This window comes from Equus caballus, chromosome 31 (genome assembly GCF_041296265.1).
Source record: "Equus caballus isolate H_3958 breed thoroughbred chromosome 31, TB-T2T, whole genome shotgun sequence".
In the NCBI taxonomy this organism is placed as follows: Eukaryota; Metazoa; Chordata; class Mammalia; order Perissodactyla; family Equidae; genus Equus; species Equus caballus.
Genome location: NC_091714.1, coordinates 9502564 through 9520481, shown reverse-complemented (window position 1 = coordinate 9520481; position 17918 = coordinate 9502564). Strand labels below are relative to the sequence as shown.

General features: G+C 42.6%; 1 protein-coding gene across 13 annotated transcripts in view; it reads left to right on the top strand.

Moving 5' to 3' along the window:
* SYTL3 (synaptotagmin like 3) overlaps positions 1-17918 on the top strand; it is an 86192-nt gene that overhangs the window by 23818 nt on the left and 44456 nt on the right. For all 13 annotated transcript variants that reach the window (XM_023632895.2, XM_070256296.1, XM_005608113.4 and 10 more), the window contains one exon: positions 4074-4138. In XM_023632895.2, coding sequence (XP_023488663.1) covers positions 4074-4138 — 65 coding nt within the window. The remainder of the gene's footprint in view (positions 1-4073; positions 4139-17918) is intronic.

The following is a 17918-nucleotide window of genomic DNA, read 5'->3' as shown; positions in this document are numbered from 1 at the left end:
GCCAGTCTTCCTCAGCAAAAAGAGGAGGATTGGCAGTAGATGTTAGCTCAGGGCTAATCTTCCTCAAAAAAAAAACTATTAAAAAAAAAAGTATTACATTGCTGTGCATCAGGGAAATGCAAATCAAAACTACACTAAGATATCACCTTACACCCATTAGAATGACAAAAATAACTAAAACAAATAGTAACAAATGTTGGAGAGGTTGTGGAGAAAAAGGAACCCTCATACACTGCTGGTGGGAATGCAAAGTGGTGCAGCCACTATGGAAAACAGTATGGAGATTCCTCAAAAAATTAAAAATAGAACTACCATACGATCCAGCTATCCCACTACTGGGTATCTATCCAAAGAACCTGAAATCAGCAATTCCAAAAGTCCCATGCACCTCCATGTTCATTGCAGCATTATTTACAATCGCCAAGACATGGAAGCAACCTACGTGCCCATCAACAGATGATTGGATAAAGAAAATGACGTATATATATATACAATGGAATACTACTCAGACATAAAAAAGAACAAAATTGTCCCATTTGCAACAACATGGATGGACCTTGAGGGAATTATGATAAGTGAAATAAACCAGACAGAGAAGGACAATCTCTATATGACTCCACTCATATGAGGAATTTAAACATGTGGACAAAGAGAACAGATTAGTGGCTACCAGGGGAAAGGTGGGGTAGGGGGTGGGTACAAAGGGTGAAATGGTGCACCTACAACATGACTGACCGACAATAACATACAACTGAAATTTCACAAGATTGTAACCTATCATTAACTCAATAAAAAAAAATAAATAAAAAACATATTAGAGAATGATTGCTTATGAAATGGCTGATTCTGTACGAAATACTTATGGATAGCCAGCTCAAATCTAGTTTTCCAAGGAAAAAGCCTCAAATGCAAGAAGTGCTGGTCGGCATATGGTTTAGGACTGTGGTATTTTTATCCTTCCATTCTTTAATCACGGATAAGCCCAAGAGACCTGCGACTTTGTGTCCAAACCTGTCTGTGCTAAATAAGCTCCTGCTTGAACGTCACAAGTACTGTGGTCCCCTTATCTGCAGGGGATGTGTTCCAGGACCCCCGGTGGATGCCTGAACCCCAAAGGGTACCAAACTCTATATATCCTGTTTTTTCCTACGCGTACATACCTATAATAAAGTTTAATTCATAAACTAGTCACAGTGAGGTTAACAACGATAACTAATAATAAAGTCTGCTTTGGGGCCATTCTTAAGTAAAATAAGGGTTACCAGAACACGAGCACTGGGACACCGCAGTGGTTGATCTGATAACCAAGAGAGCTGCTAAGTGACTGATGAGTGGGCAGTGTCTACAGCGTGGATCCGCTGGACCAAAGGATGAGCGACATCCTCGGCGGAAGGAAGCGGGATGGTGCGTGATTTCATCACGGTACTCAGAACAGCGTGCAACTCAAAACTTATGAATTGCTTATTTCTGGAATTTTCCATTTGATATTTTTGTCTGTGGTTGACCTTGTGTGACAAACTGTAAAGTGAAACCTTGGATAAAGGGGGACTACTGTAATCACTTGGGATTTAATTAGATGATTCCATGGTTACTGTAGACGGCTGGCGCTAGGTGACTAGTATTTTAATTTATCTCCTTCTTGTGTGGGTTCTGAAACCGGGGCTCGTGGAGGCCTTGTCATAGAATGTCGATTTACACAGGCTTTTTCACCTTCCTCTCCTCCCTCCCCTTGGCTGGTTTTCATTTTCCGTGGATGTGTCGCTGTGTGTGTGTTTGCTTCCCGGTGGTGGCCTGTGCCGGGCTAGCTCAGCTGACCGTGGAGAGGGTCGTGGTTTGATTCGCTGCTGAATCGGCTCTGATCTCTTTTCCAGTCTGAGGGCTTGGCCATCCCCAGTTCCTGTCTCATATATGAATGCTTTTGGTCACAAGAGTAACAGCTGGTGAGGGCGAGAGAGTGGATTAACTGAGACGGTCACCACCACCAGAAAAACCCCCAGGAAGCGAATTTCCTTTACTGATGGAGGCCTTCTTGTTTCCACGTTTGATTTTGCTCTTGTACTCTCCTCATCTAATGGTCACACCTTGTCCTGCTTGTAAGGATGGAGGAGGCATCCTGAGAAACAGACAAGTTGGCAGGTGTCGCACTTCAAAGGAGAGCGAGTTCTCAACCCCGCTGTGACTCTCTCCACGTTTCCCCTGGTCTTTGCTCCTCGGCTCGCCTTCAAGCGCCCGAGGGGAAAACTGCTGAGATGCTGACGTTGTGCTCCTTGAAGTGTGCCATTCTGTAGGTTAGATCTTTGAGTTGCTGATTTCATGGACGCAAACTTTTGCCTGTCTCTCTAGACACATATCACAGTTGAACATGTTATGTACTTTTGGCTCTGAATGGTAGTGACTGATTATCAAAACTCTGTTATCAGAATTTACAAATGCTCTGTGTATGTTTTACTTGTTCTAGTCCCTAAGCCTTGGGAATAATCATTCACATACTAATCAGAGAATATAATAGTTTCTAACTGGGGGAAGAAGTGGGCTGATGTCTTCTGACAACTACTAGAACTCCATACAAAAAGACAGGATATTTCTGTAAAAAACAAGTGGATTGGCACATATTTGTGAATTTGTTTACATTAACAGCATTTGGAAGCACTAAGTAAAAAAGTCCATTTGAGTTGGTGTATAGCCTAAAATAACCTCCTGGGGAACTTCTTTGGGTAATTTTTCTTTTTTTTTTTTAAAGATTGGCCCTGAGCTAACATCTGTTGCCAATCTTTTCTTTCTTCTTCTTCTTCTTCGCCCTGAAGCCCCAAGTGCATAGTTGTATCTTCTAATTGTAGATCCTTCTAATTCTGCTATGTGGGATGCCACCTCAGCCTGGCTTGATGAGCGGTACTGGGTCTACACCCAGGATCTGAACTTGTGAACCCCAGGCTGCCGAAGTGGAGTGCTCAAACTTAACTGCTATGCCACCAGGCCAGCACCTAGCACCAGCTTTTGAGAGAAGAAAAGGCTATATTGTGAGTCAACCAGCAAGGAGACAGGAGGCGAGGCAAGGCTCTCAAATCTCTCTCCCCAGTCCAGGTTTGGGGTAGAATGTAAGGGATTAGGGAGGGCAGACTGGGATGAGGACAAGTTTCAGTGGGCAGGACTCCAACTAGATCATTTATGGTAAGGGTTAGAAAGGGGCTTCAACGCTGGATCTTCCTGGACGACCGACCCCTCACTTTCGGAAAGGGTCTTTTGAGTTCTGGTCATGCCCTACTCCTTTTGGCTCCATGCGGGCGGGGAATCTTTGGTTGCAGGTGATATTTCAGGTCAAGATTTTCTGCTCTGCGCCTGCTCCAGCTACACGACTTGCAGTTTTGGCTCGCTGCCCCTGAAGAACCACTTCAACATTCTGTTCTTAATAAGATGGGGTCAGTTTAAACTGGTCCTGTGGTTACAAGACCAGCTGGCCAAGAAGAGGTCCTTTCCTCTGTCTCTCAAGTGGTCCACTCGGACCAGGTCCCCAGATTTCCGCAAGCACATTGATCCCATAGCCCCGACTTCATCTCCTCCCGGGAACTTCCCAGGCGAATCTTCTCTGTCGGCTCTTGGTAAACGCTGTGGTTAACACCGACTAACCTTAACCTAACCTGAGGGTGATCTCCTGCTTAGCCAAATAGATGGCATTGAATTTTTTGTCCATTCTCCTTCATGCCGTTGCTTCCCACCATAAACATGATAGATGGATCATTTTGATGGCAATTTTGTTTCTCCTTGTATATTTATTCAGAAAACATTAAGCACTTCATGTGTATTGGGCACACGCATGTGTTAATGTGTATACAGTACATGTACATGTTACATATTGGGTAAAATTTACCCAATCAGAGACTCCTGTTTTGCTGCTAACTAGTCAAATCACTTCACCTCTATGGGAGATCTGTAAGGTTAGTGGTTGGGCCAGAAATTTGCACTCTGAATTTCCTTGCAAAACGATTATTTTGTGATGTTATCTACCTAACTCTCCTGAGCCAAATACAGCGCCATCCACATCTCGGTCTGAGGCTTCCTTTCTGCTTGTTTTTCAGAAACATGAAAATAAAAACTGGAGAGTGGTTCTTTGAGGAACGAGCCAAGAAATTTCCAACTGAAGGTAAATGATCTTAAATTTTTTGCTAAAGTAAAATAATATATTCCCAGTTTAAAAACAGTTGGTGTTAAGACTTCTGTATATAACAACTGTGCAGGGTGTGGCAGACAGGCCTGTGTCTGCCATCCTCCCGTTCCACTCATTTACACTTTCCTGCCTCTGCCCCTCCACGCAAGCCGTTCACAATCTTAGCTTGTGGTACCTCCTTCTCTACACCCAACTCTTTTTTTTTTTTTTAAGATATTATTTTTCCTTTTTCTCCCCAAGGCACCCCCCCCGCCATACATAGTTGTATATTTTTAGTTGTGGGTCCTTCCAGTTGTGGCATGTGAGACGCCGCCTCAGCATGGCCTGATGAGCGGGGCCATGTCTGCACCCAGGATCTGAACTGGCGAAACCCTGGGCCGCCGAAGCAGAGCACGTGAACTTAACCACTCGGCCATGGGGCCGGCCCCCTCCACACGCATTTCTACCTGCTGAACTCTGCCGGTTGGCCTGGAAGTTTCCCTGACATCCTGTTTCTGGGAGCGAAGTTTCCCTCCCTCAAAACACCAGCAGCTCTGTTTTGTACGTCTCTTCCAGAATTGTCGAAAGTGCCTTCTATTATATGATCGTTTCTGCCCTCCTCTTTCCACAAGCAGCAACGGGGCTTTTAAAGTCTTGTTAGTCCCTTACAGCACCAAGCACAAAACCTCGCTTATGATCCTTATCAAAATGATCGAACGGAGCACTGAAGACCACAGCGTGTGAACAGCACTAGAGTTTAGCGGATGTTGATGATTATGACGTGAGCGCATGTCGTGATCATATGAATGGAGGTGTGTATTTGGCCCCTGTACCATGAAGGTCTTAGGCAGTATCTGCAAAGTTGATGTGACAGTAATCGGTAGCCAGGACTTGAAAGGAGTGAACTGAGTGTGCTTTGGGTACAAAAGTGCCGTGTCAGAGGATGTGAGCTGTACAGACAAGAGAACACCTTATCAGACAAGGGCACACATGTGTCATCAAAATAAAGTGGAGGCAGCATGCTCTGAGCTTCCCATCTGTCCGTAGCTGTAGCGTGGGTGGCACCCTGCTCTGTGATGTGTGACAGTGAGGACTGCACGCCAGGAAGCCTAGACTGACCCAGAGGGAATAGAGTGGCTGGAAACTTTTTTTTTTTTGGAAAAAGTGATGGTTTGAGGTAAAGAAATAAGCTATTCGGCCTCGACCAAAAATGTGTTGACAAGTAAAGGAAGCCATTGTTTTGAGGGTTGTCACGCAGCTTTTATAAAAGGCACTGTCAACGGAGGTCCTTGTTGGGTCAGCCTTAGATTCTCCACTGGATTATTTTCCTGACCCTCTTACTCAAGAAAAAGTGATATTTCTGCTGAGTTTATTAGAAATCTGGAGGGAAATGGAATACTAATGGGAGTGCTCAAGCAGAATAATGCAGCCAGTGTACGTGACTTCATCTGGGCCTGCGTTTCGCAACACTCTGTTCATTATCGCCCTCTCTCCTGTCCCCAAACAGCCTTGTTAACATTTTTTTCCTAAATACTACCCATCCATGAAAGCTTAATATCCCAGATACATTGCGTATGCCTTTTGGAGCATGCCACAAACTATTGTAAAATCTATGATTTTTTCATCCTCCAAGTACCAGCTTTGGGGGCTATCATCCCCACTTAGTGTGTACTCTAGGTAAGCAGGGCAGCACGGGGTCTTTCTCTAAGTTTTATTACTTTATTTAGTTTCTTTCTTTTTTCTTTTGAGGAAGATTAGCCCTAAGCCAATCCTCCTCTTTTTGCTGAGGAAGACAGGCCCTGAGCTCACATCCATGCCCATCTTCCTCTACTTTATATGTGGGATGCCTGCCACAGCATGGTGTGCCAAGTGGTGCCGTGTTCGCACCTGGGATCCAAACCGACGAACCCTGGGCCACTGAAGCAGAATGTGCGCACTTAACTGCTGCTCCACCGGGCTAGCCCCATTTATTTCGTTTCTTGAAAATGCTTTTTCCTTGGGGGCCTGGGGTCTTTGTCGGGTGGTAGATCAGCGTCTCATTTTTTCACTTCTGTTCCTAGTTGATAAACAATAAGACTGTAGGGGGTGAAATTTCTGTTCTTTCTCAACACCACCTCCATGAAGGCATCTCCTGGAGTTGTTTCTATACATTGCTGGAAGTTTTAGCATTATTATTTCAGTTAGGGAAATTAATTCGCAGGCCCGAACACACATGTGCGTGTGCACGCGTGTGTGTGCACAAGCACACGCATTCCCATCTCGTCGTCTTTTCCTTCTTCCTCTTCTGAGTAGATAAAGCAGGTTATCACAGTGGCCTGCTTGAGCTGGATGGAGTAGGAAAGAAATGACACTGACCTCCTGGGTTTCTCTTTCTTGTCTGTGACTTTCCCCAAAAATGAAAACATCAGTAAGAAAAAAGAAATTAGAAAGTGAAAGTGAGTCAGCCTCAGCATAATTCATTCTTTTCTCTTGCCGTTTCTCTCAAGGCATAAAACAAATAAACGAAAGAAAAAGAAAACAAATTCCTTCCTTCTCTGTGATGCTTCCTCAAATGCTGAGGGGTCTCATTTTCTTATTGTCCGATTTCAGTCCAGTCAGGCTCAAAAAGCATGCAGAGATCGAGAAAAATGCCAGGTTGGGGTGGGGGTGAGGTTACAGGTAGTCTTGTGGCTGGACCACAGGTGGAGTGAAGGTTGGTAGGCAAGTCAGGAAAGGTGAACAAGGGTCAGATGATGAAGGTTTATCTGGACGAGTGGGATCCCCAAGTCACTTGTGTCTGTGCCCCTAACGAGAACCTGGCACAATCATTGATGAGTTGAATTGAGTTCATGTGCTGTATCAGCTCAGGGCCAGTTAGGAAAACAAACCACGTGGAGATTTCAACAAAGGGAATTTAATTTAGGGAACTGGTTAAATGGGTATTATTGGGGGACCGAAAAGGCAAAAAGGGGACCCTGAGGGGACATAGGTGGTAGTGACTACAGGAAGCAGACACCTCCCAGGGCCACCCCGGGCCTGCTGTGTGCGTGCCAGCAGGACCAGCAGGCGAGCAGGAAGAGGCAAGACCCTCCCCTGGCGCCTGACTCCTGGTCTCTCTCTAGCACCCCCGGCTGGGCCCTAATAGGGAGCCAGCTGCAACCTGGGCTCTCTGATGTGTTTGAGAAAAATTGTGATTCTGCGTATTATCTAGGGTTTTTGTTGTAACGGTGTGAACGTGGTACTTTCCAGCCTTCTACATACTAAGTAGAAGCTAGAAAAATGAGATGGTGGTTTAAACCGTGAAAGGGCATGAGTTGGCTCAAATCTATATCTCCTTCTATGGATTAGTTATGTATTACTGGATAACAAATTCCCCGAAAACTTAGTGGGTTAAAGCAATTAACAAAATTATTTTATATGTTTTCTATCGTCAACTGGAGGCCTGCCTGGGGCTGACGGATCTGTTTTCTTGGGGGCTCACACGCACCTGCCTGGCCAGTCAGTGCTGCTGTTGACAATAGGCCTGAGTTCCTCCACACCTGGACCCCTCCCCAGGGCTGCTTGAGTGTCCTCACAACATGGTGGCTGGCTGTCCCCAGGGCATGTGATCCAAGAGAGACAAAGGCAGAGGCTTGCAATACTTTTTTATGTTAAAAACACTTTTTATTCTGGTAAAATATACATGACATAAAATTCACCATTTTAGCAATTCTTTTTCTTTGCTGAGGAAGATTCGCCCTGAGCTAACATCCATACCAATCTTCCTCTTTTTTTTTAGTGGAGTGTGCCCAACTTAACCACTAGGCCACCAGGGCTGGCCCCATTTTAGCCATTTTTAAGTGTACAGTTCAACAGCATTAAGTACATCCACATGGTTGTGCAACCATCGCCATCATCCATCTCCAGAATTTTTTCGTCATCCCACAATCGCCCCTTCCCTCCCCTCCTCAAAGGCCCTAGTAACTTTCTTTCTACTTTCTGTCTCTATCAATATCTTTTATGGCCTAGCTTCAGAAGTCGCACCCTGCCACTTCTGCTATATCCTACGGTCACACAAGTCAGCTCTGTTCAGGGTGGGAGGGACCACACACATGGACGTGAACATCGGGAGGCAAGCATCACTGGGGACCATCAGGAGGCTGGCTACCACGTCCTGTCTTCCTTCTCCAACCCACAAACCGGAGCATCATGCCTGCCTCCTCTCTCTTCCTCATGCCCCCAGCCAGTCAGTCCGCAAATCCTGACATTGCTGCCTCCCCAGTCTCTTGAATCTTCCGCTTGCCCTTCCCTGCCCCATCCAGTGCAGCAGTTCCCGGCTGGTCCTCATCACTCCACCTGCCTCCCCCGTATTCCATCCTCCATTCATGAAAAGGGAGACTTCTTTCCTCTTTTAAAATAATTTATTTATTTTCTGATGATAGAAGTAACGCATACTCATTGCAGAATATTTGGGAAACACAGGACAGTATACAGAAGGCAATAAAAATCCCATCACTTGTCAAACGTACTGTTCATTACACACATGCATATTTCCGGTCTTCCTTCTAGATGATGCTGTGCATATGTGTGTGTGCATACAAACATCAATTTTTTAAACATATTTGTGATCAGACTAGGTATAGGTTTTTACCTAACTTTTAAAATTCAACTTAGCACAAACATTTCCTTATGCTATTAAGATTTTTTCCAGCATATATTGACAACTGCATAAAATATGTCAGATGGATGCACTACTGTTTACACATCCTGTTCCCTCTTGTCAGGGTGAGTATCATTGTGTTCAAGTTTGCATATTACAGATAACTCTATGATGAACATCCTGCACGGGTATCTTGGCATCTCTGTTGATTTCCTTTGGATAGATTCTTAGAAGAAGAATGACTGGTTGATGAGTGAATACTTGAAAGCCTTTGATTTGTTTTGCCAAATTACCCTCTGGGATATGTGTGCTCATCTACATGACCCTGGCAGGGTAGGCGGGTCACCCTCTTGCCACACTCTGGCCCCCATTAAGTCCTGTCACTTGAAACATGGTTTCAAATTATATTACCGATTTTGCTCTGAATGTAAAAGTAATATATATTCATTTAAAAATTGAAAAATAAAGAAAAGCCTAACAAGTAATGTTGAAAATACAGTGACCTCACCCTGAGAACTATTGTTAACATTTCAGTGTATATCTTTTTTGTTCTTTGGTGAATATATGTGTCTCTGTGAGTGTACATGTATACATGTGTATGTGTATGTATGTGAATATATACATATGCATACATATTCATGACCCTGTTCTGCATATGGAATACTTACACAGACACATATATACACACACATGTAACTATATATACACACACATTTTAAAAAGTATTTAGATTAAACCATAAGAAATTGATGTTTTTAGGTAAAAAAGTGATTGAATAGAGGTAATTTTATGTGAGTCAAACTAATACGTTTACACAATTGGGATAACATTGTATATATGGTTTTAAACTGATATTCTTTCACATAATAATTTACAAAGAACGTATTTCCATATCCTTAAACATCATTGCCTATATGATGTCTAATAACTGCATCTCATTCTGTCACTGGAACGTGACATCATTTATTTAACCAAATCTCTGTGTTGTATAGTTGGGGAACTTCTAGTTTTGCTGTTACATTTTCGGGAATTTATAGTTTTATTAAAATAAATAAAAGTTCAATGAACATCCTTGTAGATACATCTTGGGCCCATCTCTGAATGTTTCTAGAAACGGAAGGACAAGATGAAAGATTAGGTACATTGCCTCCAGAAAGGATGTGCCCTCCTCACCAGGAGGAATTATCCTTAAAAACAAACAAACAAAACAACTTTGTCAGTTTGGTAAAACCACATTGGTATCCAAAATGATTTCTTGTTTTAATCTGAATTCGTCTAATTACTAATGAGATTGCATTTTTTCCACCTTTTGACCGTCTGTGGATGTTCTCCATAGGTTAAGGTTGTTAGCCATGTTATTTACACACATATCTTTACTTTTTTTGACATCCAGACTTTTTTCTTACTTGTGGTCAAATTTACCTTTTCCTGTATAATTTCTTTCTTTGCTCCTTATGCTTAGAAACTCCTTCCTTATCCTACAATTGCTTAGAAATCCACATTTTTCTTCTCGTTTTTATGGTTTTATTTACTTTTAATTCCACAATATATCAGGCTGCCTGATATAATTTCATTTTTTTCTCCCAATCACCAATCTTCCCACACCATCAGTTCCATTACTGGTCCCTCTCCCATTGGTTTGTAACCCAGAACCCTTGATTGACACAGCCTCGGGGCACCGCTCACCTTGTCCCCCAGCCCTGGGCTCCAGGGGCTTGGCCCACAGAGGTCCCACATGAATGCTGCTCCCTTCACCTGCAACTCTTGGCAGATCTGTCCTAACCAGATTTTAAATTGAGGGTAGGAGCTGTGAGTAAATGAATGAGTAAGTGAATGAAGGATGTAAGGATCTAGCTGTTGGGAGATGTAGCAGTGTCGGTTGTCAGTGCCCAGCGTGGAGTAAGCACCTAAAAATGAAAATTTATAGTCTTTTCATTTTTGGCATCCAGAAACCTAGGCTAAATTTAATGTCCAGTCAAAGGAATTCCAGGAATCGTTCTGCCCTCTGTCATCAATTTTCTTTTTATCGCTTTTACTTATCTCTATTTTAATGGTCCTATTGGATACGTGCTATTTAAGATAAATACTCCCCAAATTTCCTTGAAAGCAGACAAGATATCAGTAATAATCCAATGAAGAATAATAGATATCAATTGTGACAGTTCGTTCTGCTAATTTTCCAACCATTGGAAAGACTTAAAAATAAGAAAAATGAACCCCAAGTCTTCCTTTTGCAGGAAGATGGTACAAAAAGTATTTTAAATATTTTGCTTTCTTTAAAAGTTTTTTTTTTTTTTCTGGGACTGGCCCAGTCGTGCAGCAGTTAAATTTACACCTTCCACTTCAATGGCTCCAGGTTCACGGGTTTGGCTCCTGGGTGTGGACCTGTGCACTGCTTGTCAAGTCATGCTGTGGCAGGTGTCCCATGTACAAAGTAGAGGAAGATGGGCACGGATGTTAGCCCAGGGCCAGTCTTCCTCAGCAAAAAGAGGAGGATTGGCAACAAATGTTAGCTCAGGGCTAATCTTCCTCCAAAAAGAAAAAAAGGTTTTTTTTTCTGATTACATGCTGGCTTTTTTTTAATCTAAGATTTTATAATTCAACATTTAGTTTTGTTGTCTTAAAATATTTCCTCATATGCCATAGTTGGGGCTCCTCTGTGGTGCATCAGATGATCGCACAGACCTTCAGAGAGTGTCTTTGGAGAGCTCCCCAGCCGTTCTGGCATTGTCGCCTCCCGCCCCTCCACCCTCAGCTATTGCACAGTCTCTGCACAGGGGTTTTTCCTGTGTCTTCTAAGACCCCTGCTCGAGAATCAGCTGTGAACTATTTCAAATTCAACATTCCTGATTCAGTGGGACCAGGGTGGGCCCAAGAGTGTATATTTAAGTCCCCAAATAATTCTTTTTGTGCACTTTAAGTTTGAGAGCCACTGGTGAAGCAGCAAATTTAATAAACCGTTATGATGGAAATTTTCTACATCACTAATAACTAGAAAACTGAAACTGAAAACTGATTTTCACTTACTCTTTTGGCATCTGCTAAGCATATAAAGATACTGCCCTCTTCTGGCTCCTTATTGTAAATCCATATATTTTACTCCCCCCGCCCCCCCAGCTGTAGCGTTTTATTGCTTGGTATTAAAGCTTAAAAGCAGAAAGATGGCAGTACTAATACTTTTAATACTAATACTTTTTTGTGTGTGTGAGGAAGATTAGCTCTGAGCTAACATCTGCTGCCAATCCTCCTCTTTCTGCTGAGGAAGACTGGCCCTGGGCTAACATCCGTGCCCATCTTCCTCTATTTTATGTGGGATGCCTCCACAACATGGCTTGTTAAGTGGAGTGTAGGTCCACGCCGGGGATCCGCACTAGCAAACCCTGGGCTGTGGAAATGGAACGTGCAAACTCAACCGCTATGCCACCAGGCTGGCCCTAATACTAATACTTTTTTAAGTTTAAAAATGGTTAAATGTAATATATAAACAATCGGCTGTGATTGTTACTCTATTGTTAGTAACTGGGGAAATAAAATAATTTAAGAAGGCAGCACCGTACCACAGCCTCTGATAATGGTCTCAATGATCCATTATATATATATATAAGGACAATACGATGTCTAATAATTATGAAGTAAAAAAACTTTTATCACCCCCTCCCACTAGTAAATGTAATTTAGTTCTTCCCGTGACTTTTTCAGAGTTTTATTCTGTAGTCCCTCTGATGACAGGGCTATCAGGACACCATCCGCCTGGCTGCGTGGGCTTGAAAGACTCAGGCTCATGAACTAAAAGAAGTAGATACCCAGTAAGGATGTAGGGACTTGATCGCCTCTCTGGTTATGGCTCAGTAAAGACCTCCCACCCCCAATTCATGAGTCTACAAGGAGGGTGCAGTAAAGCTTTCTGTCAGTTACAAATCAGTAACGCTTTCTGTAAGTTACAAATCGAGTGCCTAGTGCTTGCTTTTGTGACAGAGCATCCTTATGAAATCACGTTTATTTCCCACATATAAAATTTTTGTATATGCTTTTGTCTTATTTTAAAGAAAATATGGCATTTCACTCTGCTGAATATTTTCTCCTCGCTACTCTCCTTGAAAGGAAAGACAAAGTGAACACAAACCTGCAGAAGGGAGTGTGCACCCTGGAAGTGATTTCCCAGCTTGTTGCGTCCCTAAGAGATTTTTAGACGGGTCTGTTCCACCTGGTTAGAACAGAGACTGTCAAGTCAGAGCTTAGGATTAATGCAGTGAAGGAGTACCTTGACCTTCAAAGCGTTTGTTTCCCTCTTGTGTTTCTAGGTAACACTCTTCCAGAGGCAGATTCTTGAGTTTTGTCATCTTTGATCTCGTGATGCCTTTGGCTTTGTTCACAGTGGCAACTCAAAAATTGAATTGCTTAGACTGGCCAAGGTGCTTTGAAGACACCAATTCAACCCAGATTTATAGTTTTTGTATCTCAACTCTCTCACCAAGAGATTGGGGGTTCCCTGAGGCCTTCTGAGCTCCAGAGTCCCTACCAGAACCATTTCTTATCTCCACCTCTCCACCGCCTTCCGTGCCCTGTCCACCACCCTTTGATGATGAGGCTGTCTTAGGCAGCCTACATCTTTGGCCCTGGATTGTCATGGCTACCTCACTATCCACTTGCTTCTTTTGGGTTTTGAGCCATTGCTTTTGGCATAGTGGGGAACCACGATTAAGTAGGCTAGATATGAGGATAGTCAATATTTTATTTCACCTCACACTCCCTCCTCCATTGGGGGTTCGCCAACTATTTAGCATGCAGGACAAATATGGCCCACCACCTGTTTTTGTAAATAAAGCTTTATTGGAACACAATCATGCTCACTGGTGTCTGTGGCCACTTTTGCAATACAGTGGTTGAGTACATAGCTGCAACAGAGATTGTACGGCTGACAAAGTCTAAAATTCTCTGCCTGACTTTTTGCTGACCTCTGCTCTAGATGATCAGCAGATCAAATACAACAATGTTTTGATGATCATCATTGTTTTTCCTACTTAAATGAACAGATCGAGGAACCAAGGGGAAATCATTGAACCGAATAGGATTTCGAATTGAGAATTCGTATGTTTAGACCAAAGTACCGATTAGGGCAGTTTCCAGGGATATCTTGACAATTGGATGTTAAACCAGCTCTTTATACGAATACATTTTTTAAAAGACCAGACACATGTATTCTTAAATCAAATAAGAAATCATTTTGAGTTTGAGAACTCCATGTTCATCTTATCGCTGTGTGGTAAAATATACATAATATAAATTTACCATTATAACCATTTTTAAGTGTACAGTCCAGTAGTTTTAAGAATATTCACACTGGTCTACAACCATCGCCGCCATCCATCTCCAGAACTTTTTCATCTTCCGAAACGGAAACTCTAGACCCATTAAAAAACAGCTCCCCGTTCCCCCACCCCATCCTCTGACAGCCATCGTTCTACTTTCTGTCTCCATAATTTTGAGTCCTCTAGGTAGGTACCTCATACAAATGGAATCGTAATATATTTGTCCTTTGGTGTCTTTCTTGTTTCAATTAGCATGCCTTCAAGTTTCCTCCAGGTCGTAGCATGTGTCAGAATTTCATTCCATTTTTAATACTGAGTGATATTCCGTTGTATATATATATACACCACATTTTGTTTATTCATTCGTTATAAATGGACATTTGGCTTGCTTCCACCTTTTGGCTATTGTAAATAATACCACTCATATGAACATCAACGTGCACATATCTAAGTTCCTACTTTCAATTCTTTTGTGTTTATACCTAGAAGTGGAATTGCGTGATCAAATGGCAATTCTCTGTTGAAACTTTTCAGGAATTACCATGCCATTTTTCCATAGAAGTTGCCTCATGTTGCGTTCCAACCAGCAATTCACAAGGGTTCCAATTTCTTCACATTCATGCTAGCACTTGCTGTTTTCTGTTTTTTTGATAACAGCCATCCTAATGGGCATGAAGTGATATCTCATTGTGGGTTTTTTTTCAGTCATTCAGTCAGTATTTATTGGCTGTCTACAAGCCTGACATTTACTCACTTCTGGGTATGGATTTTTTGTTTGATGATTTGATACACGTACATTTTGTGAAATGTTTACCACAGTAAGGTTTGTTAACACATCCTTCCCCTCACGTAATTACCATTTTGTTGTGGTTATGGTGAGAGCTTCACGCTCTACTCAGAGCAACTTTCAAGTATACAATACAGTCTCGTTGACTCTGGTCGCCATGGTGACTATACATTAGATCCCCAGAGCTCATTCATCTTATAACTCAAAGTGTGTGCCCTTTGACCAGCATCTCCTCCTTTCCCCCACCCCTTAGTCCCTGGCAACCACCTCATTCTACTCTCTGATTCTATGAGTTTGATGTTTTTAGATTCCACATATAAATGTTGTCATACAGTATTTGTCTTTCTCTGGCTAACTTATTTCGCTTAGCCTAATGCCTTCAGGATCCATCCATGTTGTTGCAAATGGCAGGATTTCCTTCTTTTTATGGCTGACTAATATTCCATTGTATAGATCTACCATATTTTCCTTATTCATTCATCTGTCAATGGACACTTGGGTTGTTTCCATGTCTTGGCTACTGTGAATAATGCTGCAATGAACACAGAAGTGCAGATGTCTCTTTGAGATAGTAATTTCACCTCCTTTAGATGTGAAAGGAGCCTCCCTGGGATGGCTGGATCATATGGTAGTTCTATTTTCAATTTTTTGAGGAACCTCCATACTGTTTTCCATGTGGCCATGTCATTGTGGCTTTGATTTGCATTTTCCTAATGACTAATGGTGTCAAACATCTTTTCATCTGCTTATTGGCCATTTGTATATCTTCTTTGGAGAAATATCTATTCAAGTCCTTTGCCCGTTTTTGAATTGAGTTATTTTGCTTGTTTCTTGAAAAAGAAGAGGAGAGCTCTAAGACTCATACTTCCTGATTTCAAAACTTACTACAAAGCTATAGTAATCCAAACAGTGTGTCACTGGCACAAGGATGGACATTTGGACCCATGGATGAGAATAGAGAGCCCAGAAAAAATCTTGTGCATATATGGTTAGATGATTTTTGACAAGGGTACCAATGTCATTCAATGGGGAAAGGACAGTCTTTTCAATAAAAGGTGCTGGGAAAACTGGATATCCAATGTGAAAGAAAGAAGTTGCCTCCTTACCTAACACCATTTACAAAAATTAACTCAAAAGGAACCAAAGACCCAAAAATAAGACCTAAAACTATAAAACTCTTAGAAGAAAACATAGGAGGGAAGGTGACATTGGCTTTGACAATGATTTCTTAGATATGACACCAAAGGCACAGGCAGCAAAAGAAAAAATGGGCAAATTGGACTTCGTCAAAATGAAAAACTTCAGCGCATCAAAGGACACTATCAGCAGAGTAAAAAGGCAACCCACAGAAGGGGAGAAAATATTTGCAAATCACATATCTGATAAGGGATTAATACGCAGAATCTTTAGGATAGATAACTCCTAAAACCCATATTGAATTTTTAGAGAAAATCTAAGGATGCTGATAAGCAGTTTATACACTGTTGTCCTAGGTCCTCCACAAACCTGGGCCAGTTACCGTCAACTTCAAGTGGAAGAGCCCCATTGAGCTCTTGACAATGATTATTAACATGGAAATCATCCAGACTTTCTGCTGATAGAATATAGAGAGCTTAATTAAGGGGAAAATTTATTTTCCTCTCTTGCAGCTAAGCAGAAGAGTGATGTCTAGTGGCAGAGGGACACTGGATGAGAGATGCTTCCTGCCAACAAGATTATAAATCTACCATTATTAATTTTTGTTCTCCTGGAAGGCACTGGTTGCTGACTCATAGCCACGCACTATATCTTCTTTTGTGTTGGGTTAGGGTCTTGGCCCCCGTATATCTAAGCTCAAAACTTCTCTAAGGACTAAAATATACCTAAACTGGCTCTGGAATCCAGCTCTGAAACCATTTATGACAGGATATCATGATTCTTTACATGCTGAGGGATTTTTAGATCAAATATTTTCAAGTTTTTTCCCTTTTGCCTATGTGAGCCAAAGATGGGTTTAAAACTTTATTGTTCTAAAACACACTGTAATTGTCCAACACTCCCTCCAACCTTTTCTAGCATTTCACCACTCAAGATCCAGGGTGGGCCAACCCTCAGGACTGTCTCATACAGTTGTGCAGGTTGGGCACTACACCAAGGAGCCACATCTAAGAGAGTACTGTTATTATATCTAAGAGGTACTGCTCAATTCTGACATCCTACATTTGTGTGTTTGTTGTGATGATTTTTCTGGAAGATGCAGCAAAATGTGTTGACCTAACAAAATCCATATGTTATGACCAACTCCTAAGGGTGGACAAAAGCATCTTGAGGAAGGCGCACATTTGCAGAGTTCCCAGGGGGGTCTCCGTGCGGGTGGTCCTTCCTGTTCTTTCCTTTGGGTCACCCCGGAACTCCAGGGGTTGGTTTCCTACAGAGGATGCTGCTCCCACTCCATGGGCACCAGCAGAGAGGTGGCTGTGGGCCAGGCCAGCTTTCTGCTCCACAGCTGGATCCACAGCTGGCTATATGGGTGTGGGTGACTTTTCTAACCGAGGGCTGCTGTGGGGCCTCACAGGGGAGGAGGGGAAGTTAACGATGGAGTCTTGGAAGAAGACCCACCCACATGGATCCTACAGTTCAGGTCGTGAGGCCCCTCAGCCGCCTATGACGACACGTCTGGCTGGTTGACCGACTTGCACTGGGGCGTGAATATATAATGACTTGCCACAGACATGCTTGTACCAATTGCAGGAGCAGTTTCTGATCTAGAAACCACAGCTCCGTTCTGTAGTTCGGGTGGATCCTTACAGCTCTTTAAGCTCCTGCTTATGACCAGACGTTGTGCCCCTCTCATTCTTATCTCCGTAAAGTGCTGTGTGTATTACACACAATTAACATGGATGAGTGGATGAAATTACATGTAAGCCCAGTGTGAAAGAACGATGAGCTTGTTTTCTTACATATTTGGCCGTGCGGCTCCAGTGAGGTAACGCCTATCGTATTGTTGAAATTGTGTTGATTGCTATTGTTGTGCTATTTATAAACACCACCTCTGCGTGGCAAGCCCTCTGCTGGGTGCACCGA